Source organism: Hipposideros armiger, unplaced genomic scaffold (genome assembly GCF_001890085.2).
Source record: "Hipposideros armiger isolate ML-2016 unplaced genomic scaffold, ASM189008v1 scaffold_768, whole genome shotgun sequence".
NCBI classification, from domain to species: domain Eukaryota; kingdom Metazoa; phylum Chordata; class Mammalia; order Chiroptera; family Hipposideridae; genus Hipposideros; species Hipposideros armiger.
The window spans coordinates 676,656-704,593 of NW_017732118.1; the positions used below are offsets into that span (position 1 = coordinate 676,656).

General features: G+C 38.2%; 1 protein-coding gene across 5 annotated transcripts in view; it reads right to left on the reverse strand.

Annotated features, from left to right (window-relative positions):
• LOC109373985 (dystrophin-like) overlaps window positions 1-27,938 on the reverse strand; it is a 606,466-nt gene that overhangs the window by 544,626 nt on the left and 33,902 nt on the right. For all 5 annotated transcript variants that reach the window (XM_019628250.1, XM_019628248.1, XM_019628247.1 and 2 more), the window contains exon 3: window positions 13,052-13,263. In XM_019628250.1, the coding sequence (XP_019483795.1) occupies window positions 13,052-13,263 (212 nt within the window). The remainder of the gene's footprint in view (window positions 1-13,051; window positions 13,264-27,938) is intronic.

A 27,938-nucleotide genomic window follows, 5' to 3' on the forward strand; every position in this document is an offset into this window, starting at 1 on the left:
AGCTGTTGTTCAGCATCTTAGCTGTAGAGGGCAGTGTCACTGGCCCTCATATGTGGGATCCGAACCGGAGCCCTCTGGCATCCTAAGCCAGCTCTTAACCAACGCGCCACTCGGCCGGCCCGTAATAGCTTTTTGATGTTGCTAAACTCCAGGTTGCTTCCTATCTCCTATTGGGCTTTTCAACTGCTTTATCAGCCATAGAACGAGTTGTCTGGATCAAATTCCCTCTGTTTGAAATGTCTACTGTGGTTTCTAGACTGGACCCTGATGATACAAACTGAAAGAAATCTCGCAGCAAATGATGCGGGAAATCACACGGGAAATTTAATATACTGGTTATGTGACAAATGGGGAAGTTAATTACCCTCTCTGTGCCTCAGTTTCATAAAACGTCAATATTTTATGAAACGTCAGTTTCATAAAATTATCAGACTTTACATCTTGCATCCTTCTCTCCAGTCTCAGGGGAAGAGGTGACTCTTGCACCATGGGAAGCTGATTACTCTGTACTCTCATCTTTTCTGGGATCTCCTACCATGTACTCCCTCTCTCTTTGCGTCTTTTCAGCCTCTTGTCTCTCTGCAGGGTCTTTCTCCACAGCCATCAAACACGAGTCTCTGCTCCATCATTAAATAACAACAACAAAATCTGCTCTCTATCATTTTCTTTCTCTTCACAGTTACAGTCCTTCGAAGGCAACTGTTAACTCATTGCCTCAATTTGATTACATTCCTGCCACTATACTCATCAAAATCAGGCTTCTGCCACTGCCATCCCACTAAAACTATTCTGACAGAAGCCACTACGGCCAATTGGATTATTAGCCTCAATTCTTTACCTCACCCTATATCCATGCCCTTTGCTATGTAACTTTGAATTTCCTGATACAAAAAGCAGTTCACTTCCCTGCCCTTGACCATGAGCTTGGCCATATGATGTGCTTTGCCTAATCCTAAGGGGATGTTACTAGAAATGACACAAGCGGAGGTTTGAAATGCGCTCCTGTAGTGGAGCCAGCCCTTTGGCACTTCTGCCTTCACCATGAGATGAACGTGCCCTGGGCAAGCCTGCTCACCCCTGGGGAGGGATGAGTGACAGGTGGAGAAGAGCCACCCCAATCAGCCTGCAGCCTGAAGCAGTGCCAACCCCGGCCAAGCTGCAAACTCACAGAAAAGAAATAAACGTTCATTGTTGTGTGCCACTGACATTTTGAAGTTGGTATGCAGCATTTTTGGGAAAACAGTTAACCAATTCAGTCACCAATGGCCAACGTCTGTGGAAAGTTTTCGGTTCTCATTTACTTGATTTATTTGCAGCAACTGTACCGTTGACTACTTACGCTGTTCTTTTTGAGGCTCTAGCCTATCTCGGCCACTTCTCTTGGGGTCTCCTCTATACTCTCTTACGGTTCAAGTTTCTCTTTTTCTGCCTGTCCCTTAAATGTTGGTGTTCCCCCAAGGTTCTGTCTCTAGCCCAATCTTCTTCCTTTGCAGTTGAAGTTGAACTTCAACTGGAGGAGGGGGCAGGGGGGGCATACCCACAGCAAGGTGGTGCTATCATTTTCCCTTATATCCACATCTTCGACCTCCATTGCAACTACCTTAATTTAAGCCCTCATCATCTCTTGCTTGGACTCTGCAATAACCTTTCTATTGGCTCCCTCCCTCCACTCTCAGTCCAGCTCTTCCATCTACAGACATCTGCTCAAGAGATCTTTTTGAAATGCAAGTAGAACCAAATTACTTCTCTATAAAACCTTTCAATGGCTCCCTATTACCTAGAAGACAAAGTTCAAACCTCTCTCCTTGGATTACAAGGCCCTCAAGTATAGGACCCTTACCTACATATCCACTTTCATCTTTTGTTTTCTCCTTTCCTTTTAACCAATTCCATCGCTGGCCATAGGAGAACAGAAAAACTCTGAAAGGATAAGTGACTTTTTGAAGGTGACATAACTAGTCAGTGAAAGAGGCATTACAAAAAAAGCAGGTTTCTTGACTCCAATATTCAAGTTTCAATCTAGTTCAAGAAGATATGCTTCCATATAAAAGAATTTAAAGAAGATGATTGGATATATTATAATTAATTGAACTTTGCAGAACACAAAATAATCTCCTTGATGAGTACAACATGATTGGAAAATTATTGTGTATAATAAAGTAAGACACTCCCAGACAAAGACAGCAGAAAAAAATACATATTTGGCTTATTAAAAAAATCAATAAACAATTTACTTCTAAATATGAATGCATGTTCCATAAATCTTTATTGGGAAAATGCAAGTTTTTAAGACACGCAAGTTCTTTTTTACATGTGTGAATTAAAATGACCTGTACCACCTCTTTATGGATTTATAATAGAAACGTTAAAATATCTGTAAGGAAGCGATTTCAAAAGTAAAGCCTCTCACCATTAACTTCAAGACTCATCTATTAAACCTCTGACATTACCAAACAACTGAGTTTCAGAAGGTAACACTCTGTACAGGGGATACTATTCAAGAAAATAGCACTCATTTTCCAGCTTACTGGAAATGATTAATCTTTTCAATAGCTTTGAGGACTACATACTAAAGTTGTTACTTTTTTGTCCTTTCAACAATGACTACAAGCTGAGAGCAGGCTAGTAAATGTGTTATCGGCCAACCCATTAGAGTTCCATTATTTTCTGTCTTACATGGCTTCATGTAATGAATTTTTATAATTAAACTAATGGCATACAATTTATTTTTCCCCCTCTTTACTTTCAGGCCCCATTTCTCTTCCAGTTTCTCTGGAATATGTTTTCTACAGAAAGAAGGGACGAGAGCCCTCCAAGTACTTCATTACCTTAATTTCATTATGACATTTTGGAAAGCATTCTCTTATCTGGCCTTTCTCTTTAATTTGTTGAGTTTATTAAAAGGCTTAAGCAGTGTTGTAATTAACAAATCACCCAGCTACCCCAGGCAGCTAAAAGAAGTCTGGTTGAGAGGGTGTGAAAATGGTTGGGTGGAAACGACTGGAGAGAGAATGCCAGAGGAGACAGATCCCCAGAAAGTGGCATTTTTCTTGACTATTTGTGATAAACTGCATTATTGTTCACAAACATTCAGGGCCTTTTCATGCCAGAGGATTATACATCTGTACCCCATTGAATCAGGGATGGCAATGCAACTGATTTTGGCTCCTTGTCACTTCCAGGCAGGAGGTTTAAGAGCCAATGGCATTGTCTACTAATCCCTGCATCTTTGATCATGAAATTCTATATCAAGACGCAGCTGTCATCAGCCATGGTCCCTGCGTGATGAAGCTAAGTAGCAACCCCTTGTGAATCTACAGTGGACATGTAACATAAATAAAATGTAAACTTTGTGCTAAGCATCTAGATTTGGGGATTGCTTGTTACTATGGCATGACTTAGCCTATCCTGGATGCCATTTCTACTCAGGTACGACCACATCTCAGACAGAGTAGAGCAATCTACTAGCTCCAGCTAGTTGGGAACCAGGGCCAAAATAGAATAAGTCAGTATAATGACACATAAAAATTAGGTCCTGTTGTTAATAAATATTTAGAAACTATGTTTCTAAAGTAGTTTATAAAACCTGAGCAAGAAAAGATCTGTAGTCTTAATAATGTGCAAATATACCTTTTTAAAGAAACTTTATTGAGATATAACTCATATACTGTAAAATTCACCCATTTAAAGTGTACAATTTAACGGTTTTTAGTACCATCACCACAATCTAATTTTGGAACATTTTGTTCATCCCTATGAGAAACTCCTATTGACAACCCATTGTTGATCACTTTCCATTGTCCATTCTCTGTGATCCATTTTGGAGTTAATTTTGTGTATGATATGAGGTGTGGTCAAACATCATTATTTTGTATGTGGATATTTACAATAGATATCTAAGCACGATATTTTAAAAAGACTATTCTTTTCCCATTGACTGGTCTTGGTACTCTTTTAAAAAAATCAATTGACTATAAATGCAAGGATTTAGTTCTGGACTTTTAATTTTAGTTAATCAATCTATATATCTATCTTCATGTCAGTACCACACTGTCTTGATTACCATAGCTTCTTAGTAGGTTTTGAAATTGGGAATTGTGACTCCTCCAAGTTTGTTCTTTTTACAAGGCTGTTTGGCTATTCTTTGTCCCTTGCATTTCAGTATAAATTTCAGGACCTGCTTGCCAGTTTCTTAAAAAAAAAACCAGCTAGAATTTTGGAAAGAATTGCACAAAGTCGATAGATCAATTTGGAAATATTGCCATCTTAACAATATTAAGTCTTTTGCTCTGGGAACATGGGAAATGTTCCCATTTATTTAGATCTTCTTTAATTTCTTTCAACAGTGCTTTGTAGTTGTCAGTGTATAGTCTTGCATTTATTTTATTCCGAAATATTTTATTTTTTAGCCTTTTTTTTTTAGCTGAGCCATCCTGCTACCTGTTGGCAGCTCAGCGGCTGCTCAGCTTGGGCTGGACTCGAACCTCTGTTGCTCAGAGCTCAAACTCTTGAGCGAGCTCTTAACCAACTGAGCCACTTGGCCGGCCTTCGAAATATTTTATTTTTTGATGCCATTGTAAATAGAATAGTTTTTTAAATTTCATTTTTCACTCTATTAATTACTAGTGTATAGAAAAACAATTGCTTTTTGTATTTTGATCTTGTATCCTGCAAATTTACTGAATTACTGTATTCATTTTAATACTTTAAAAAATGTATTCCTTAGAATTTTCTATATATAAGACCATGTATTCTGCAAACAGATAGAGTTTTACTTCTTCCTTTATAATCTGGATAACTTTTATCTCTTTTTCTTGCCTAATTGCCCTGGCCTGGTAAATAGAAGTGGTGAGAGCAGATATCCTTATCTTGTTCTTGATCTTCAGGGAAAGCATTCAGTCTTTCACCATGATATTAGCTGTAAAGTTTTCTTAGATATCCTTTATCAAGTTGAAGAAGTCTCCTGTCTTATTTTCCTAGGACTGTAAGGACAAAGTACCACAAACTGGGTAACTTAAAACAACAAGATTTATAATCTCACAGGTCTGGAGGTTACATCCCAAATCAAGGGTGTCAGCAGGCCATGCTCCATCTGAAAACTACAGGGAGAATCCTTCCTTGCCTCTTCTAGCTTCTGGTGGTGGCTTTCAATCTTTGCAGTTCCTTGACTACATCCCTCTAATCTTTACCTCTGTTGTCACATGGTGTTTTCCCTGGGGTTGGCGTCTTTGCATGGCATTCTTCTCTCTGTGTAGGTCTCTTTTATTCTTGTAAGGATGCCAGTTACGTTGGATTAAGAGCCCAACTGACTCCAGTATGACCTTACCTTGACTTAGTTATATCTGCAAAGACCTTACTTCCAAATAAGATCAGATTCACAGGGGCCAGGGTTTGGGCCTTCAACACATCTAAGGAGGCACTATTCAAACTGCAACACCTTCTATTCCTAATCTGTTGAGTGTTTTTATCATGAAAGGGTTTTTGGACTTTGTAGAATGCTTTTTCTGCAACTGCTGAGATGATCATGTGGTTTTTGTTCTTTATTCTACTGATACGGTACATGACACTGATTACATTTTGTATGTTTAACTAACCTTGTATTCCTGGAATAATTCTTACTTGATTATGGTATACAGTTCCTTTAATATATTGCTATATTATGTATGATAGTATTTTTTTGAGGCTTTTTGAGTCTATATCCACAAGTCCTAATGGTCTATAGTGTTTTCTTTTATGTGATATCTTTGGTTGTGAAATATTATTTCTTCTTCTATTTTTCAGAAGTGTTTGTGAAAGGCTGGTATTAATTGTTTGAATGTTTACTAGGATTCGCCCATATGGGCACCGGTCTTTCCTTGGGAGAAGTTTTAAAATTATTGATTCAATTTCTTTACTTGTTAAGGTCTACTCAGATTTCCTACTTCTTCCATCCATGATATCCTCTTATAATATTTTCTATTTCTGTAAGATCACTAGTGATGTGTCCTCTTTCATTTCTAAGATTAGAAATTTGAGCCTTCTCTCCCTTTTTTTTCCTTAGTCTAGCAAAAGCGTTGTCATTATTATTGATCTTTTCAAATAACCAACTTTTAGTTTTGCTGATTTTTTTCTCGATTTTCTTTTCTATATTTCACTGATTTCATATAATCTTTATTGCTTCCTTCCTTCTGCTTGCTTTAGGTGTAATGTTCTCTTTTTACTAGTTTCTTAAGGTGAAGCTTGGGTTACTCAGTTGAGATCATTCATCTGTTTTTTTTTTCTTTTTTTAAAGCTTGTAAGAGTTTATTTGAGCCCCAACATGATGACAATTGCCAGGAAGCAAAATCTCAATGGATTGAGAAAATGCTCCGCAAAATGGCAGTTTGCAGCTTATTTTATATGTAGAATCCGAGAGATCATTCTTATTTTTTAACATAGGTATTTATAGCTATAAATTTCACTCTAAGCAATGCATAGTTGCATCCCATAAGTTTCATTATGTTGTGTTTTTATTTCTAGTCATCTGAAAGTACTTTTGTATTTCCTTTGTGACTTCTTCTTTGGCCTAATGGTTATTTAAGAATGTGTTGTATCAATTTCTCATATTGGCAAATTTTCCAAATTTACTTTTGTTTTTGATTTTTACTTTCATTCCATATAGTCAGAGAATCTACACTATATGATTTCAATCCTTTTAAATGTATTGAGACTTGTTTTACAGCCTACCATATGGTCTGTCTTGGAGAACATTCCATGTACAATTGAGAAGAACATGTATTGTGTTACTGTTGGGTGGAGTGTTAGGTCTTGTTAGTTCATGGTGATTTTCCAAGTCTTCTATTTCCTTGTTGATCTTCTGCCTGGTTGTTCTATCCTTATTCAAGGTGGGGTACTGAAGTGTCTACTTTGTTGAATTGTCTATTTTCCCCCTCAGTTCTGCCAGTTTTTGCTTCATGTAACTTTCTTAATTCAATCGTCTTTCTTTTCCTCAGAGTAGAATTAAGACCTGTCTACAAGTTCACTGAGTCTTCTGCCAGCTCAAGTCTGATGTTGAGCCCTTCCAGTGAAAAATTTTTTTCAGTTATGTGTTTTTAAACTCTAGAATCTCTACTTGGTTCCTGTTTATAATTTACATCTCTTTATTGATATCCTCTATGGGGTAAGACATGCACATAGATTTCTAGATGTCCCAGGAATATGTCGGAGCTTTTCCCTGAAGACATCTCATTCCCTAGATCTCTTTAAGTTTTTCTCCAGACCAGTGGTCATCTCCACTGGTATCACAGTCTCAGGCAGCGGCTATTTAAACAATTGCTGCTGATTGTTTTGGGTAAACATTCTGGGGCTAGGGCTTTTCCTGGGGGAGTTAGCTTAAAGTCATGTCAAATAATGACAAGGCCTTGTGTATAGGTTTGTTCTAGGGACCTGCAAGACAGATCAAATAGTGATAATGTGCTGGGTGCAAAATAGGTCCTTTTGAGGAACCCCAATCCTGGTCCTCCCTCTCTGGTGGCTGTAAGGCTGCTGATTTTCAAGGCTACTATGTAGCTGGGGAAAAAATAATGGAAATAAGCCAAGTTAAAAAGCCTCAATCCTGCTGTCCTTACTGAATTCAGCAGTTTACATATTATTGACAACCTCTGGTTAATTTCCAGAGTCCAGAAAAGGCAATTTTGACAACTTTTACAATGTGTTGCTTTTGTAAAGGAGTGGATTTACAGAGTAGTCACATTTCAGTTACACCGTGAAAAGGAAACAAGGCAAAATATGGTGCAATCAGAACATAATGCTATTTAAGTCGGAATTAAGCATTTATATAGTCCAGCAGTACCTGGGGAAACTACCCATTACTTCCTGTGCTCTATCAGTGATGTAGAAAGGACTCTGTATGCTTTGAGAAGTTTAACAGCTTCATACCTACTCTGGCAGGAAAAATACTATCAGGCTATTGATTTTTTTCTCCTTAATCATGTGGAAGGGTTAGGGGGAGAACAGAAGGGAATAAAGAAAATGCATGAAGAAATGGTACATCCCAGTAAGAAGATTTCTGGTAATGTTTTCATTATTGTATCAGAAATGCAAACCTCAAAATACCAGTGGGGGTCCATTTGCCTATTTTAATTTTGTTCAAGTCTAGAAGTAAACCAAATGTGTGAAAGAGGAATTCAGCTTCAATTACCGTACATATCCTTATGGCAGATACGGATATTATCTAATACCACCCACCCTTCAAATAATTAAAACTATAAGGCTCTACGTCCATTTTTGAAAATAAAGCTTCTTTGATGAGTTTCTTTCCTAGTAAAATGATTTGAGACCCTCAAATAGCTACTGTATTTACTATATATAATGAGTCCAACTTTTTAAATTACTTACATGATTACAGTGTATCTATGTTTCAAGTTCCGTGAGGAATGTCTTAAAAACACAGATATTTTGTAGCCTTGCACATGTTTATTCAATAATTTGATAAATTATTGAAGTTCTCGCCTCAGATAGCTTTAAGTATTATATAGCCAAATCAGCTAGGCTCAAACAAGATTTCACTTCTCTATTGAATTCATGTACTCTTAGCTCAGTCAAGCACAAAACAGCTAATGCTGTCACGTTTGAAAAGCTTTTATGCTGAATTTGACACAAAAGCAATCACAAAGCAGACAAAAAGGAATTTCTCTTTCAAAAGCTGAAAAGGGAAAAAATAAATAAATGAAAACTCTGAGCCTGGGTAAATCTCTCTTGACACTGGGAAAGTTTAAAATCATCAAGGAATAATTTTCCCAAAGAATCCATTGCCAAGTTTGGACCAATCTTAATAGCCTGGGGAACAGGTTGTGAAGTCAACTAAGATTTCTGCCAAATGAAATAAATCCCATGATGACCATTGCTGGCAGTGTTAGGTGCCAATGGCGCACCATCTTACCTCTTATGAAAGCTAAATGGCATCATCTCTCATAGGATTCTGTCATAGCCTACTGGCAGGGATTCTGATTAGAATGGAAATCCTGCATGATTTTCCCTAATGTCTGCCTTTCTATCTCAAAAGAACATTACTGTTTTATCAGGGCCATGGATAAGATCAAATGAAGCCATGTGGTTAAGCAAACCAACTACTTACTTTGTTTTTGTTTCCAAAAAACTAAGGGTTATATAGGAAAGAAAGGAGACATATATTATGGGAATCTCTGAATGACCTGCTCATTAATTACTGACACACTAGGCTATCTACAGTCTGTTCTTTCGCCAAATCAAGGCTCTCCTGTTGTTATCTCTTTCCACCCCACCCCTGTTTTTAAGATGGACTTTTTCCAGATGCCATCTTAGATTTGATTTCCATTTTGTAAAGAGGTTGTTATTGTTCCCATTTTTTGTCCACCATTATTTCTAAGCAAGAGAGGAGGTTTTCTAAATGTCCAATGAGTAAGGAAATGGTTAAAGATGGAACTTCATGAAATATCGTAAAGAACTAAAAATGGCAATTATTAAAAGTTATATAGCAACACATATAAATGTGTATGCAATAACACTAACTTTAAAACCAGAAATCAAAATTTTATCTACATTATGAAGACAAAGATAAGAAATGGAAGTGATTATAGCCAAATATTAGCAATTATGAATATTAAAATATCAGAATTGGAGGTGATTTTTTTTCCTTTAGCTCAGGTATGGTGACTAATTTCAATTTTCAGGGTGTAACAGTGCTGGTGGTGGCCTTTAAAGCCATTTCATTGTGACATTGAGGGTAGTCATCAGTGTCGCTGCTGCCAGGGAGGCTGGCTGCTATAGTCACAGCTCTCCAACTCTGGAGACACAGCCTGCTGATTGCCTTACGAGGCTCACTGGCTGCCTTGCTAATTTTAAGTACATAGACTCAGAAAGAATTCATGGAGCAAAAAGATCTTTGGTCAAATTAACCAGTGTCTCCTTATGTCTATTTTCATATTTCCTTCCTAAAAGAAAACCATAAGAGATAAGCCAACTACTATCACTCAATAGAGATAACAAATCAGACAAAGTCCAGTCCTCCATTTTATAGGCTCCCTGACTTTTCTTTACATTTTTTAAATTCGGGGAACAGTGTGTTTCTCCAGGACCCATCAGCTCCAAGTCAAGTAGTTGTTTCAATCTAGTTGTGGAGGGCACAGCTCAGTGGCCCATGTGGGGATCGAACCAGCAACCTTGGTATTATGAGCACTGCGCTCTAACCAACTGAACTAACCGGCCACCCCTATAGGCTCCCTGACTTTTATAACAATTAAAAATAGTAGTTTCATTAAAAATGGAATCCAATTTGCAATGATCTTTTTAGTTTTTCATAGTAAAACAGAATATGAAAATTTCTCCCCAGTATACTATTTCATTTTCCACTTTGTAGCTTATGAACAATATAATCTTACTTGCCAATTCATCATTACAATTGTCTCCCTTTCTGATCCTCACAGTGTTTTCTTGATTTGTTTTAACCACAAAGACAACAGGTAGAAGAGAAAATCTATGAGGTCATTTATAAGAGTAATCACTATCTATTCACATCACAACTCTGCTACTAGTAAGAGGAGTTACTGAATTTCTCTAGGTTTCAATTTTCTTAACTGTAAACTAGGAACAATACTAGTACTTTTCATGGAAGGTTTTTGAGAGGATGAAATTAGCCAATATATGGAAAGTGATTAGCACAGTTTTTGACAAATAGCAAGTACTCACTAAATGTTAGTATTAGCGTTAGGATTACTCTTAGTTTTAGCATACGTGATTCAGGAAAAGATAGGGAAATGATAGCTTTGAACATCTTTATGTGCATTATGAACTTACTTTGAAGTTGCAGCAATATATACCATTAAATTCCTAAAATATATAACACAAACAAAAAGTTTCCATAGAGCCATTTTTTATGATGTAGTTTTAGACTATTCCAAAGTAATTTTTTTTTACTTCAAAAGCTTGACAAGGATAGCAATTATAATACAATCTTGTCTTTGTTTTAGGTGTTTAAAGCATCCTGTTTTGACAATAAAATTGTTCTGTTTCCTCCTTTCCTATTTTCTTTTGCAATTCTTTTTGTCTCTGATTTAAAGCCCCTTGATTTTCTAAGAGCTATTAAATCCTCATCATTCTTGCTATCACTTTAGGATTCTCAGAGGTTTTAAGATTATTTCTCATTTGCCAAATTCCAGAGTCTTCTTGACCTCATCAAATCTATCACCATATGCCTCTTCTCTCTCCTTCCCCTCATCTAACTCAAGGGTCCAGTCCAAACTCCTTTTTCCTGTTAATTCCTCTTCACCAGTTAACCACCTTGTTTCATGATTTGTCAGAATCACAGAGTCCTACATTTTTTTGAGAGGAAAAAAAATAGCATGACATACTGAGTACCTTATGGATAAGACCAGAGCCTTCAAGAATAACCATATAGATTCTATGTTTCACATAGTCAGACCAGGAAGTAGGAAAATCATCCTTAGACATCCCTAATTTATTTATGTTCATCCAAGGGAGAAAATCTTAGTGGTAACAGGTATCTCGTAAAAGAATGCATTTTTATTCATCTAGATGTTGCCTTCAACAGAGGGAATGACCCTTTCCCTGATTCCCCAACGCTGTTCCCTCCCCCGATTTCCCAATAAAATCTTAAAAAACAAACAAACAAAAAACAGAGGGAATGAATGATAAGTCTGTAAAATCCTATGTGGCTTTCTAACATTCTTATCATATGAATAAAAATCTTGTCCTTATAGTAGTTCGGGTTGTTAGGCAAAGTAGCTTTGGCAGAGACTGGCTAAGAGCTCACTAGCTCATTATTCCCATTTACTCTTCCTTAAATTAAATGTGGGACAAGTTCTGGTCAGCAGGATGTGAGTGGAAATGATGTATGTAATTTCCAGCCCTGACCATAAAACCCCATGGATTGACCATATTCTCTCCTACTCTCCTGCAATGACCTTGGGAAGCTGTGAGTTTGTAATGATAGTTTAGCAGAATGGGAAAAGCCCGGATCTCTAAGTCACCATTTCGGGAGAGCTCCCAAGAAGGGCTCTTGAACCTTTGTTGAGCTATGACACAACCAAGAAATTAACGTTTACTGTATTAAGCTATTGAGACTTCAGAGTTTGTTTTTCAAATCAACTTAGTGTAAATGCATATGCTATATAGCTTAGCATAGTCTAAATACTGACTAATTTAGAATTGGGAGCCACTTTATCCAGGAAAACTGTATGTTTTTGTTTTTGTTTTTTTTCTCAGATGACATACCTAATCTGAGATTTGGTACTTGTTTAGCAGAAGGCCTTTTTCTGCCAGGAAAAAAAAAATCTATAGAGGGTTTGGATCAAATACTCAATCTGATCAAGTCCCCACCATGTGACTTCTCTGCTTAAAATCCCCTAAAGGCTACCATTTGTTTAGCATTTAAGGTCTTTCCAAACTGACCTATAAATACGAGGTTTGAAAGAATTAAATGCATGAAAAGCGCCATGCATAGTGCTTGATAAAACACCATCAAACAAAATTCATTCCCTTCTCCCTTTCTCTTTCTTTTATCCTGAAGAGTTCTAGACTTTGAAGTAGAGAAATACATGATGTAATTTTGGGGAAAGAGGAGGGAGAAGAGGCGAGAGAGAAAGAAGTTGGGCTGGAGGTCAGAGAATGGGAGGCCAAAGTGAGAGTGTACCTTACTCTCCTTTACTCCTTATACCTACTCTTCCCTTTTCCATTCAGGGCCCTCAAATAAAGTAGGAAAAAAGTAGACCTGTTACTTTCCCTAGGAAGAAATGAAGCCCAACCGATTGACCTTATGTACATAAGTACATCAATCAACTTGGAAGTGGTCTTACAAAATGGTGCAATGTGGAAACCAGCCCATTAAACCAAATTATTAAACTCATTTTAATAGATTCATAGTATATCAATTTTCCTCTAATCCCAACTTCACATCAAAAACTGTACTCTTCATTTCAACTTAAATCGAATGTTCTTTTAATAAATTTACATGAAAAGTCATTCAAGTGTAATCCTTGGTATAATTGCATCCAGTGTAACCAGTATTTAATTTAAAAAACGTATCTTTGACACTGACCTTGGTTTCTGTGATTTTCTTTTGGATGGCGTCCATGGTGTAGGGGCCTTCCTTCCACGACTCAAGCTTGGCTCTGGCCTGTCCCAACACCTGTTCAGCTTCTTCCTTGGCTTCCAGCCACTGTGTTGAATCCTTTAACATGTCATTCAATTGTTGCCTCCGACTCTGAAGGTGCTCCTGTACTTCCTCCCATTGACTCTGAATTCTTTCAACTGGAACAAAAGGAAAAACACATAAATATCTAAGGGTCAATGCTAGCTTTGAGGAGACACTGGAAATTTAACATCCAAATATCTCACATTGTAGATTGCTCATTAAAAAACTGTTCACTGTGTTACAGCTAGGATGATGGACAATTGAATCCCTTACTTCTTTTTCAATGGCAAACATGAGTTGCTGCTAAATTATCTTCCTGAAGGTGACCTAGAACATCGGTCATATATGTAAAAACTGCGCTCTGTCTACTCTCAATCTTTTGAGCCAAACATGAATGAACTTTGAGGAAAGTGCTATAGCAGAATACCCCAAACACCGCACCCTTACCATTTCAGTGCCCAACAGCCTGACTTCCAAAACCATTATTAGCATTTTATTCCTTGAAGACTTTGTGTTGCTACAAAGAGTTTACTTTGCCATCTAAGGAGCAGGCTAGATACACCAAGGAATTGACACTGCCCTTCTTCCTGCCCCACCTCCCAGGAGCAGCCCACAACCAGTGACTGACAGTAGGCCTTGGGGTATGAATATTCTAGCACCCTTGACAGTAGGGGAGATAATGGTGAGGCATGTGTTTTGCAAGAGTTTGAGTTCTCCCAGTGGGATAAAGCTCCAGGGGCCCAGAGGGGTGACCTCCTCGATAACGCACCATCCTTTATTGGCTAGCCTGCCTTATCTGTCTCTCTTCCTCACTTCTCTACTGATAGTTCTCTCAACTCCCAAATCAATCATTTGCTCTCCAAACCTTTTCCTAGGGTCTTCTTGTGGGGAGGCCCAAAAGTCCATATGGAAATTTCTTGTAACAATCTCTAAGATTCTGCTCTGAACTACTACTTGATTTTAGAATGTTAAAAATAAACATGGCCACATTATTATTTTTTTTTAGGTTTTTTTTTTGTTTTGTTTTTTTGGTTTTTTTAAAGATTTTTATTGGGGAATTGGGGGGATGGGAACAGTGCTGGGGAATTGGGGGAAGGGGAGCAGAGAAGTTGCTGTCGTTTTGTTCTTCAATCTAGTTGTGGAGGACGTTGCTTCACTGGCCCAAGTTGGCACCATCATTGCGCTCTTCCCTGGCGAGGCAGATCAGTCGCCGGCTTCTGGACGGCCGCTCACTGCGGCTGCTGGCCGCTCACGCTGGCTGCTGGCTACACACGGTAGCCCATGGCAATCCACTGCCACAGGGACTGCAGCCTACGCCGTCGCCGGCGACTCATGGCAGCCCAGCTCCAGGTTGAGCTGTTGTTCAGCATTTTAGCTGTGGAGGGCAGTGTCACTGGCCCTCATATGTGGGATCCGAACCGGGGCCCTCTGGTATCCCAAGCAAGTTCTTAACCATCGCGCCACTCGGCCGGCCCCACATTATTTTTTTAAGGACCACATCATCTTCTCCTTAAGTTGCTTTCATAAAAGGGAAATAATGTCATAGAAAACAAGTGATAAGTCACCATCTACTTTATCCTTTAAGCAAGAAACCTGACATTCTAGCTTCTTCCGTAAGTCCCACCAAATACCATATGCAATTGATTATTAATTTCTCTAATCTAGAATTGTACTCCTTCCCTTTTCCCCTAGATTGCCATGGCAAAACTCTATTTTTTTTTGCCTACATGTCTGCAATAGACCCTATATAGTCTCCCCCGCCTCAGTTCTGTTTTTCAATGTAATTTCCATACTTTAGACAGAATGTAGAACTAATATAGATCTGACCACTCCACTCTTTCATTTAAACCATTCGGTGTCTCTCTACTGTCCTCCGGAATATCTTAGCTTGATATGCATGTTCCTTTGTGATCTGGCCTGAATGATCTGACAGGTTTATTTACAAAAAAAAAAAAGTTACAACATAATCAGGGTGTAGGAAAATCACCGGCGATAGTGCAAGAACTAGGTCTTGTAGCAGTGGAGCTGTTATAATACTACATCTAGGGCTAAGAAATCAGGGGAGGGAGAAATGGCCAGAAGCTGAGAATCATGAGGGGAAACCACCCTGAGAAGAGCAGTAACCTTTTGTGAAGGGACACAGTCAGCCTATGACAGCTTCATACGGGGGGAACTAGGAGAATAAACATCCTGATCTCACTCTGCCCACTCTCTGCAGTTTCTTATTAGGGCTCCCCAGTGGCTCAACCAAGGGGAAGCCAGAGGGCATGGGGGATCTGTGATGACACAGATTGGCCTCTCAGAATACAGAGCAAGGTACAGAAGGGCAGAGACTGCCTACGGATGGGCAAATAAAATGCATGCAGCACAGTATTATAAAATAGTGCTTATTTCATGACGTATAATAAGTTTAGTCCTTCCTAATTAAACCTGTTGTTGCCTCCCTAAGTTATGAGTTAAAGAAGTAGTTAAGATATTTTGTAAATAAGCATCAGGACTAGATAGATACAACAAGACTAGTGATTGTGACATGAAATCAAGAATCTGGTACCTAGAATAGATACAACCAAGTAAGTGGCACTCATGATTTGTATCAGGTTCGTTTCTGTTGAGGTGTTTGCTAGGTGTTGCAAAACCAGTTAACAGATTATATTCCAACTTCAGTCAACATATTATATTGTGACTTCAGTTAATATGTTAGCCTCTGTTTAAATATCAGTTTCTCCCTATAATGCATGAACACCATTTTTGTTTGTTTGTTTCATTGTTGTTGTTGCTCCCACCAGGTAATGCAGCACCTATTAGAGTTGAGACTTATTGATTATTCTTCTATTTAATCTTTAGTTTACCAAATTAAAAGAGTAAATTATATTAAAAGAAACTGTTTAAAATATAAATAAAATGTCTCTAAGCTTTCTGAAATATTTTTTTCATCAATCATAGAACAATATAGAACTGATATTCTAGGTACAGACCATTTTTTCAACTTATCATAGCAGGCTACTTTATTATGAGTAGTTGGCACCTTTTTCCCCCCTTAGCCCACTGGTATATACTATATGTATTTGAAAACAATAAAATTGACTTTCCTTAAAATGTCTTTGATTCCCATTTGCCTTTGTGCTAAACAGCCCTAATCAGTAACATTATACTATGCTAGCTAAATTTTTAGAATGCCTAGTATTTCTTATATAAACATGGTAAGCCATTTAAATTCATGTCAGTGAATATTTTGTATATCCTATAGTTCATTTCAATAGGGTAAATATAACTCATGTTTCTAAATGTCCATCACTTGATATGAGGAAGAAGTAGTTCTTCCTATTATGTGGGTAGATATTTCTTAATTGTGGAAAAAGGCGGAAACTTTTACAGCTTAGACCACTATTTCAGAACAAAAATACCATTCAAATGCTTGTTCAATTACAGCAATGAAAGTTTTCATTCCAAACGTGGCATATGTATATAATGTAGCAAGGTAAAATGGTTCATTTGGGTATGCATCCCACTAAGGTTATGGTTTCTCATCCTTGACCTTCAACTAACTCTACATGATTATCAGATAATACTTAACTAAATAAATTACCTACTAACAGACTCACTCAACAATCCATCTGCCCCTCTATGCACCCTTACCCATCAATCCATCCATCTAGCCTGCCAATCGCCATTTTATTTACCATCTACTAGATATCAGGCATTATGCTAAACACTGGGGAAACGAAGGAGTCTAAGACACATTCCCAGGCTTTAGGTTGGTGCTGTTAGAGGTATTATTCACTATGTACTCAAAGAAAACAGGACGAGCAGGTCTGGGGAAAAGATAATGAGTTCAATCTTGGACCTATTCAATGGGAGGTTTTGAGGATCTATCACGTAGGACTATCACTGTAATCAGATGGACTGAAGCTGCTATGGCACAGCTGTGTATTCTGGGAGAGAGCAAAATCCAGGATTAGAAGTCACTACAGAGAAGTAAAATCTGAAGCCATCAGTATGAATTCATTCTCATTGGTATGGTGCATCGATTGAGCAGAACAAAGGGTTAAAGATGGAGTCCCAGGAAATACAACACATAAAGAAAGAATATAGCAAAAACAGTCAATAAGATGAAAGAACGGCTAGAGAAGTTGGAAGAATACTAGGAAATGTACCTTTATAGAAACACGGAAAAGAGGGAATTTCAAAAGCACAAGAATGGTCAACATTTTTAAATGACATAGATGTCACAAGAGATAATAACGATCATAACACCTAACATTTATGTGAATACCTACTCTGCTTGAAGACTGTTTTAAGCTCTTTATGTGTATTAACTCACTTAATCATCATGATGATTGTAGGAGGTAGGTATCATTGTTTATGTTGTTGTTGTTGCTGCTCTCCCATTTAACAGGTGGAGAAATAGAGATGATGGTAAATGATTGGATGAAGACCATACAGATAGTGAGTGGTAGAGCCACCACTTGGACCCAAGCAGTCTGACTCCCCAAGCCCATGCCAAAAGTGCCTGTTGGCTTTGACCATGTGAAATTCCCCGAAGACCATACAGAAAATGATCTTAGTGGAGTGGCAAAAATCTCATTGTAGGGAATTGACAAATGAGTCGGCCAATGATGGATGAGAGTTGGAAGATAATTACCCCTGGTGGGCAACAACTATGAGGTGTGTTTTTCACTGTCTCCAGGTTTCTCTCATTAAGGTTGAGTTCTAGTTGCCCACGGCAATAACCTGCTCAATAATTGGTCCAATTATTGGCTTCTTTCCTTTCCCTATTTCACTATCCCACTCCTCTATTGGTACTTCCTGGGATTACCTTACAAGTAAACCACTTTCACGCAAATCATTGTTTCAAGGTCTGCTTCGGGGAGATCCTCGTCTAACTGAGAATTTTATTCATTAAAAAAAAATCCTTGGTGCACAACCCAGGGCTTGGCACTTAGTATACTTTCAAAGACTGTCAAATGAACTGTACATGTAGACCATTTCAATTATTCATGCTTCCTCTTTATAATGATGTGAAAATGCCACTCCCAAAGTTAACCCTTGCCCATGACCTTCAGTCTTTATTCCTCAAACGCAATTATTGTCTCTATTGCATTTCAAGTTTACATGATTTGAACACGGGCTTAAGTCTTTTACATTTCCCTTTTTATTTCCCTCTCACTCTTGATGATCTTTATTATAAGTAAACAAATATTCTCAGGGTACCCTTTGTTTCTAATGTAATGCTTGTGCATGAACCAATTTTTTTTAAACATCTTCAATATCATGTTTACTAGTAGAATATTCTCATCTGATAACAAAGAATCCATAAGTTAAAAGGTGTAGAGGGAGGAATCCTGTGAGCTAAAATTAAGCAATGATCTCTAACATTCTTAAACTAAACGGTAGGTCAGAGAGACTCTGTGGGCGTGTCTTGTTTCCTTGGTCTGTCTTTTTAATTAAATTTTAGACTAATATAGAAAAGCACATGTGTATGTCGGCTAAAGATATTTTTATGGGCATTTTCAAATTCTGAAACACACTGAGCCCCAGAGGATAATATAACAATCAAATTGCTTATTGTTATAAACGTAAGTATAATTAGATAAAAGACTAGAAAGACATTCAGCAGATGTATCTTCCTTTGTGAAATAGCCAACCATATGTAAGAATCCATTTTGCACAGCAGAAATTGTGGAGATTATTTCCTTTTCAAAAGGATTCACCATAAAATTTTTCTAAATAGTCAATTTGTCAAGTATATTTAAAATATTATTTGACTTGCATTCCACTGCCAGGTACTGCACACTTATAGTCACCAAAAGCCATGTCCTAAATTGGAAGATTCCCCAAATAGGAAACTACCCAAATTCCCATCTACTGTAAAATGGAAAAAGACATTATGGTATATTTATCGACACTATCCAGCAACAAGAATGAAATGTCTATAATTATATGCAATAACATGTATTAATCTCACAAATATTGGGCTGTCAGAAAAGTCATGACGTATTTTTGCAACGAAAAACATCGAAAAAATACGTCATGACTTTTCCAACAACCCAAAATAATATTGAGGAAAAGAAGCCAGCCCCAAATAAGGACATACTGTTTTAGTCCATTTACATAACGTACAAAAACAGGAAAAAGTCAGAATACTGTAGAAGTCAGAACAGTGGTTACCCTTGTGGGACTGGTACTCACTGAAAGAGACATGATAGGGGCTTCTGAGGCTCTGGTAATAATATTCTGTTTCCTGATTTGGGTGATGATTACACAGTTGTATTCAGTTTATGCAAAGTCACCAAGCTAGACATTTATGATGTGTACATTCTTCCTTATGTATATTGTACTTCAATAAAAATATAGTAAAATATTATTTGACTTGTGAATTGTAGTCTACATACAACTTTGGACAATTCATCTTTTTCAAAAGGGTTGCAACCTGTGAAAGATGCATCATTTTGGCAGATATGAATGATAATAAGAGATGCATGGTTTTGCTGAGGACACGATACAATTTAAACCTCCAAGCTGTGTGATAAAGAACATTTTAGAAATACTTATTGGACACTGAACCAGGCTAGACTCACAGAAACAAATCAGCACAGAGAGAGAGAGAGAGAGAGAGAGAGAGAGAGAGAGAGAGAGAGAGAGAGTAATAGAGCATCTATTCAGTTATTTAATAAAGGAAACAAAGCAGTGCAATTGATTGATATAGCTGTCCTCACAGTAGACCCTGCAGAAACATATACAAAAAAACAACTATATATATATATATATATATATATATATATATATATATATATATATTCTGTCAAGAAATGAAAGTAAACATAATATCAGAAGATCATCAAAGAGAAGCTGTTATTTTGGAACTGGACTACTGTGGCAGTTGGACATCAAATAGACATGGTAATTGTCCATAATTGGGCAACAATTCAAACTATAAAATCTCACCACATTTGTAACACTGCATCCAGGATATTATTCATAGACCAAAGATGGATCATGGCAGCCTATCTGGTCACTTAGAGCCCATACTGTTAGATCTATATTTATACCAGATTCTTCTGACATACGAAAGTAAAATAATAATAAAATATATGCATATAAACTCAGACAATCTGTGCCTATTGGTAATTGAAGAGCTACACAAATGTGCACATTTCTTCTCTCAGAGGTCCATCATGGAAAGCTTCTCAACTGATTTGTGCAGTAAGTAGATGCTGGGTAATGAAGAGAAATAAATAGCCAATGCTAAGACTCAGGATGACAGACTGGGACTCAGCATGTGTCCTGATTTATGGATCTCCAAAAGTGTCAAATTGGAAACACAGCAATCGTGTGAAGAACCACAATATTGCAGAGAAAGAAACAGTTCAGTTGATGGAGTACTAACCAATCTTTCAGTTCAAGTTTTTAAGCTAGCTATGTTTGATTATTGATACACATTCATGACTGATATAAATTCCCACAACATCTCTCCTAGGGAAAAACATGTTACTTACAAAAACGAAATGATTGCCTTTTGAATATACATTGCTACAGAACAAAGCACAGCTCTGTTGCAATTTCTGCACTGAAGTTACAGTCTGAGAATTAGAAGTTACTGTGACTAAGTTTCAGAGAGAAGCTTGACTTGCAATTAGTAATGGGTGATAGGCCTGGATTTGGGATGAAGTAGATAATTTAATTTGCAAATGTTGATTTACCACCATTTCAATTTCCTCAACTGAAAAACTGATGTAATGATAGCTGCACAACCAAAGAATTGTTGTGAAGATAAAATTCAATAATGAGTAAAAGCATCAAGGACCACACTAAAGCGAGGTATTACTGCCTCTCTGTACAGAGAAGCTTAAGCAATGAATTAGAGTCATCAGCAAACATTTGTGATCTGCGAGGGGGAGCACACTGTAGAATTCAATGAGTTCACAGAGTACACAAGAGTTCCAGGTAGAAAATACTGAGCTTGCAGTTGGTAAGAGCGCAAGCTTTGAAAAACAGGGCTGCCGGTTCGATTCCCACGTGCGCCAGTAAGCTGCATCCTCTACAGCAAAGATTGTGAACAACAGCTCGACCTGGAGCTGGGCTGCCATGAGTCGCCGGTGACGGCGTAGGCTGCAGTGAGGTGGCAGTGGGTTGCCATGAGCTACTGTGAGTGGCCGGCAGCCGCTGTGAGCCACTGTGAGTGGCCATCCAATGGCTGGCGACTCACTGCCTCAGCTGGGAAGAGTGCAATGATTGCAATACCAATATGGGCCAGTGAAGCGACATCCTCCACAACTAGACTGAAGAACAAAAGGACAGCAACTTGTTTGTTCCCTTTCCCTGATTCCCCAATGCTGTTCCCCTCCCCCAATTCTCCAATAAAATCTTTAAAAAAAAAAAAAGAAAAGAAACTACTGAGCTTAAAGAGTTAAATTGCAGATAAATCTTTTGAGGTCTTATCAATGTGTGAAGAGTCGCATATACATAACTATGGTCAACTGTAAGGAAAATGATCCTGATTGAAGTTAAGACAATGAGCTCTGAGCTATTTGTTAGGATGTGAGAATCACAACAGACTGTTTGTTCCCTGAGGAAAAATACTCAACAAAATGTTATACCTGATCAGGAGGGTAACTAAAAACAAAGAAACCACCATTATTCTACTCTTGTACAAAGTTAGGATACAACTATACCTCGAGTAATGTAAGCATGTCTCCAAGTTTGACATTCAAAGACTTATAAGGAGCCAAGGAAAATAAAAATAGTAATAACCAAAATTATAGTAAATATTAAAGTGTCCTCTTACTTCCACAAGGCATCTAAACATGGTTCTATGGAAGGCTTATGTAGAGTTAAGCTCTGCAAAGAGGAGTCTCAACTTAAACCTATTAATAATAAGAAGCAAATATGCTAACCATAAACTGAAATGTAGCTAATGTGAGTGCACATTTGCTCCATTTAGGAACAGAATAGAAGGAATGCGGTTGCTGTGCAAACATAGAATAAAATGTCTAAGACATTTTGGATGAAAAAGTTGAAAATAGAGGAGGTACAGGCACATAATTAAATCCTAGCCATTATGACTAATATGAATATCTGCTTCTTCTCTAAATCCCAAAAAGCTAGAATTCAGGAACAGCCAAACATGTAGTTCAAATACACGGATGACAGAGCCAGAATAAATGACTAAGTTAAAAACATTTAATATTAGTCTAACATCTAAGGTTAGTTTGCACATGGCAATGATCAGTTTTTAATGCTCTTTTCACAGCTTATTCTCTGTAAAATGGGGATAATAATAAGAAGATTAATAATCTATGAAGATTAAAGAAATAATGGACACAGGGCACTGAGAAGATTATCTGGCTGTTAGCTATCTTTCAATTATAGGTGTGAAGAGAGGCAGCCATGTTTTTTTTCTTTTTTTTTAAGTTTTATTGGGGAACAGCCATGGTCATTGGTTACACATTGCTTTTCATGCCACAATGGCATAGTTGACTCTTTTTTAAGGAGGGCACAGCTCACAGTGGCCCATGTGGGGATCGAACCGGCAACTTTGGTGTTACCAGCACCATGCTCCAACCAGTTGAGCTAACCGGTCATTCCCAAGTCATGTACTTTTGTAACACCATTGGACTTCTCAGATCCGAGCTACAAAGCAAAGGAAGGTAGACTGGATGGTTCCTGGGGTTCTTTCCAGCTCTAACAGTCTGTGAGAGCCATGTTCCTTGATGTTTTGGTCAGACAGAGGCTTACATGGCAAGGTTATTGGGGAGAACTCAGTCAGTTCAGTGCCAGAATGAACAAATAGCACATCAACAGCCAGGTGTCATAACCCTGGATGGACCACTGGTGTGATTCAGCTTGGCAATCTTATATTCAGTCATGCCAAAATTCAGTTAAAATCAACTTGAGTCAAACTAAAAAAAAATGTTCCTCTTAAAATTATTTTTTACTGAGTTATAGTTGACATATAACATTATTTTGATTTCTGTACAATATCATGAGTTGATATTTATACACATTGTGAAATGATCAACACAATACATCTAGTCAACACCCCAAAGTTCTTCCCTTTCTGGGGTGATAGTATTTTTCTGTATCTTGATAGGGGCGTGTGTCATACAGGTGTATCCATTTATTAATGCTCACTGAATGGTACTGAAGGGGAACAGAATATGCCACCCCAGAAAGTGCCATTTGGACATGTTGATTATTTTGAATTAAAGTTACTTAAGAAACAGCCAGTATAAGAAGGACACTCTGGCCTCCTCTGTTCCGGTGAAAGCAAGAAATAAATCTCCCCTGTGAAAGGCGCCCTCCCTTTAATAACATTAGTCTAATATGCGTATATGACTGTACCAGGAAGTTGAGAGACATTCTTATCACCACAGATAGAGAGATACAAAAGGATCCATATAATAAACCTTGTTACTTCCTCACTAATTTATTATCCCAAGCCTAAACTTCTTTGTCTTGTCAATTCTTCACAAATTTATTCTTCGGCTAAAAGCTAGAAAAGCTGCCTGCTTTGATCACTTTGAATCTCATATTTCTATGAGCTCCTGTATGTATGAAATTAAATTTATTTTTCTCCTGTTAATCTTTCTTATCTCAATTTAATTCTTAGGCCAGCCAAAGGACCTATTGGGTTGTCGGGAAAGTCATGACATATTTTTCTATGTTTTTCAATGCAAACGTGCATCATGACTTTCCCGACGACCCAATAGAAGGGCAGAAGGCAAAAGTCGTCCTCCCGTCGAGTTTGTATAAGATTTGTGCATTTGACACTATGTCAATTTTGCCACAAACAAAAATAACTGTAAATGAATATTGAGCTCTAGTTAATGATATGCATGTTGAAATGTTTAGGAGTAAAGCGTGCTGATATTTCCAAACTTCCTTTGAAACACATCAGGAGATAACAGAAATGGATAGGTAGATAAATGGATGAAGTGGTACAGCAGCATCTAGATGGTGGGCTCATGGATATTCAGTGCACAATTCTTTCAGCTTTTCTGTGTATTTGAATTTTTCATAATAAAATGTTAGATAAAATGCTCTCTCACAGGAAGCACAAAACAGGATATTACTTAAGCAGCTTTCTAAGTCACAAAAACCACATTCCAATTAAGAAAAAAAAATACCATCTGTGGAATATGAAAGTTTAAAAGATAGTAAACAGAATTTATAGGAGTTGACATGACAAAACATTTTGCTCAAAGTGACACCCAATGCGTATGGAGAGAAGTTAGAAATAAATTCAGGCAGATCTCTTCATTTCTTAATCAACAGACTGTCAAAGACCATATTACCTCCTTTAAAGTAAGCTGAATATTCTAATAAAGAAAATGAGTTAGTCCTCTGAAAAAAGCTTATTCTCCTGTTTTTGGTTATAAAACATAGGAAGTGTGGGTTGGTTTCCATACTGCAAGATGAATTATGCTAAAAAAAAAAGGGGGGGGATTGCGTTATTTTTGCCACTGGTTGGAGAGTCATAGATTATGAGAAAATACCAACATTCAGTCATAACAAACCATGACAGTTATTTTGTTAATTCTATAAACAGGCAGATTTTGAAATGTGATATTATCTGATCATTAAAATGAAATAATTTTTAAAGTGATAATGGTGTCCTCTGTATGGAAGGGGGAACTATTGGTTGAGATGAAAGCTTGAAGTTGGGGGAAAAGTTTGACCTATAGTTGCGCAAAAATATTTCAGTTTATGGTCCTAGGTCACTCACAAGACACAGAAAAGAAACTATTTAGACGTAATATAGACATAACATATCACTGGACAATCCATCTGTCCAGCCTGTCCCAGCCATCAACTAATTTAAGTACCAAATGTAGCAAAAAGTACTAACAACTCAAAAGGGTTCAGCGCGAGATCATTAACTTGATCATTTAATCATTCCAATTTCAGTACCATGGATTTACTACCGTGTTACCAGTATGTGATGCACACAAAAAAAATCCCCATTCATCACTGTACATTTGCATATCAACACTGATGCATTTGTTGGAATATAAATATTTTAAAAAATATGTTGAATAAAAAAACGTATTTTTCTCTCTGAACACATATTAAATTTCATCCCTACATCTTGTCACTCAAACTTTTATTTGACAAGTGCCAAACATGCAAATTATACCTGAAAATCAAAGTGGGCTTACTCTTGCCTTCACAAACACACTCCACAGTCTAGCCATTCAAGTTAAGGAATAAAAATAAATATAAGGGCTGGCCGAGTGGCGCGATGGTTAAGAGCTAGCTTGGGACACCAGAGGGCCCCGGTTCGTATCCCACATATGCGGGCCAGTGACACTGCCCTCCACAGCTAAGATGCTGAACAACAGCTCAACCTGGAGCTGGGCTGCCAGGAGTCACCCACAACGGCATAGGCTGCAGCCCCTGTGGCAGTGGGTTGCCATGGGCTACCGTGTGTAGCCAGCAGCCAGTGTGAGCGGCCAACAGCCGCAGTGAGCAGTCCTCCAGAAGCTGGTGACTGATCTGCCTCGTCTGGGAAGAGCGCGATGATGGTGCCAACTTGGGCCAGTGAAGCAACGTCCTCCACAACTAGACTGAAGAACGAAACGACAGCAACTTGTCTGTTCCCCTTCCCTCAATTCCCCAGCACTGTTCCCATCCCCCAATTCCCCAATAAAAGTCTTTAAAAAATATATAAAACCATTCCTTGAACAGAAACTATGGGCTAAAAAGCAAAATGACAGATATTATATATTGCCTGTGTGTCTAGTATTCCTTATCTTATTCTCTTTAGGTTTAAGTGTGTCTCCTACCCATGTCTAATTCCCTCCCTGTCTGTACTCAGAATTTCGATTTCTCCCACCTCCTAAGAGAACTGATTCTGTTTTTCACCCATCCTGTATCTTCAATGTCAGTCTAGAACCTCATCTAAAAAGCAAACAACAAAGAATTCTTTCCTTGGGCCCTACACCCCCTGTGGCCAATCCCATGTCTTTCTCCTTCACGGAAGATTGGTTTATACCAGCACTACTTACAAAAATGGTTTGTGTCCCAGCAGGATCAGCATCACCTGGGAGCTGGTTAGAAATGCAGTGTCTCAGGCCCCACCTCAGACCTATTGAATCAGAACCTGCATTTTTAAACAAGATTCCGAAGGTGATGTGTATGGTATACACATTCAAGTTTGAGGGCCGGCTGAGTGACTCAGTTGGTTAAGAGCATGAGCTCAGAACAACAGGGTCGCCGGTTCGATTCCCATATGGGCCAGTGAGCTGCACCCAAGCTGAGCTGCCAATAGGTGGCAGGATGGCTCAGCTGGTGAGAGCACGTGCTCCTAACAACAAGGTTCTGGTTCAACTCCCACATGGGTTGGTGGGCTACGCCCACCCGCAACTAAGATTGAACACGGCACCTTGAGCTGAGTGGCTGCGAGCTGCTGACGGGCGGTGAGATGGTGACTGGACTTGGAGCTGAGCTAGCTGCGCCCTCCACAACTAAGATTGAAGGACAACAACTTGGCTGTTCCCCTTCCCCAATTCCCCAATAAAATCTTAAAAATAAATAAATAAGTAAATAAATAGCACTCAAAATTGTCTACACTCACTATTTCCACTTCCAGCCCTCACATACCCTTCTGAATCTACTACTGCATTTTGACCTCTGCCATGGCAATTACTTTTGAAGATGACAACAATAACTTTCACGCTACCAAGCCATTGGTGATTCCAAAGCTTTTATTTTTCCAGACCTCCCTTCAGGATTTTCCATCACTGCTGAGCCTTCTCCTTTGGATTAACACAGCAAGACTTGTTTTATAATTTTATTCTGCCTCTTTGGCCACTCCTTTGCCTCCTCCACTCATCTCTTTTTTTTTTTTTTTTGGCTGAGCCATCCTGCCACCTGTTGGCAGCTCAGCGGCTGCTCAGCTCTGGGCGGGACTCGAACTGCTGTTGCTCAGAGCTTGCACTCTTGAGTGAGCTCTTAACCAACTGAACCACTCGGCCGGCCCTCCTCCACTCATCTCTTAAATGTTGCCATTCCCTTGGGGTCTCCTCTTGACCTTTCCTTTTCGCTTTACATAGCCTCCCTGGTAAGTCCATCGATTCATATTGCTTTATTTACTACCTTTACAATGATCATAGTCAAATTCGTGTTTTAACCTAAAAGCTCTCTCCTGAGCTCCCTATGCACATAGCCAAACCCTTACTGAATCCCTTTGAAATATTCAACGTATCCAAAATAGGTCACATCATCTTCACCCTTCTTCTCCCCTCGTCACTGACACACACCTGTTCCTCTATCTAGTCATTCAAGGGGAAACTTACAAATCATACTTGATTCGTCCTTCTTCCTTATCCTTTAACCAAGATGCCAAGTCATTCATGCAACCTCCTTAGTTGCTCCTCTAACCTATCATCTTGCTGCCTCTTTTTTAGACTGTTGTAATTAAAAGCTCCCCAATGCTCTCTCTTATTTAGTGAATCATAACCCTGTCTGCACATGTGAATCACCTGGGGTGTTTTAAAAAATACCAATGCCGGAGCCCTATTCTCAAAGATTTTGATTTAGTTGGTTTGGGGTGGAGTCCAGGCACTGGCATTTTTTTTTTGCTCTATTGAATTTTTCTTGAAAGCTTTTTTTTTTTAAATAGTACTGCATCATCTACACTTTCTTCTGATCAAGTTGTATTTCTTCAGACAAGCTGCCTTAAGTTGTCTACTAACAACTGGAATGTTCCATCAAATATTATCCAAAAGAACATGTTAATGTTAGTAAGCATAAAGAAAATTTATGGATGGAACTGGATATAAATCTGTTT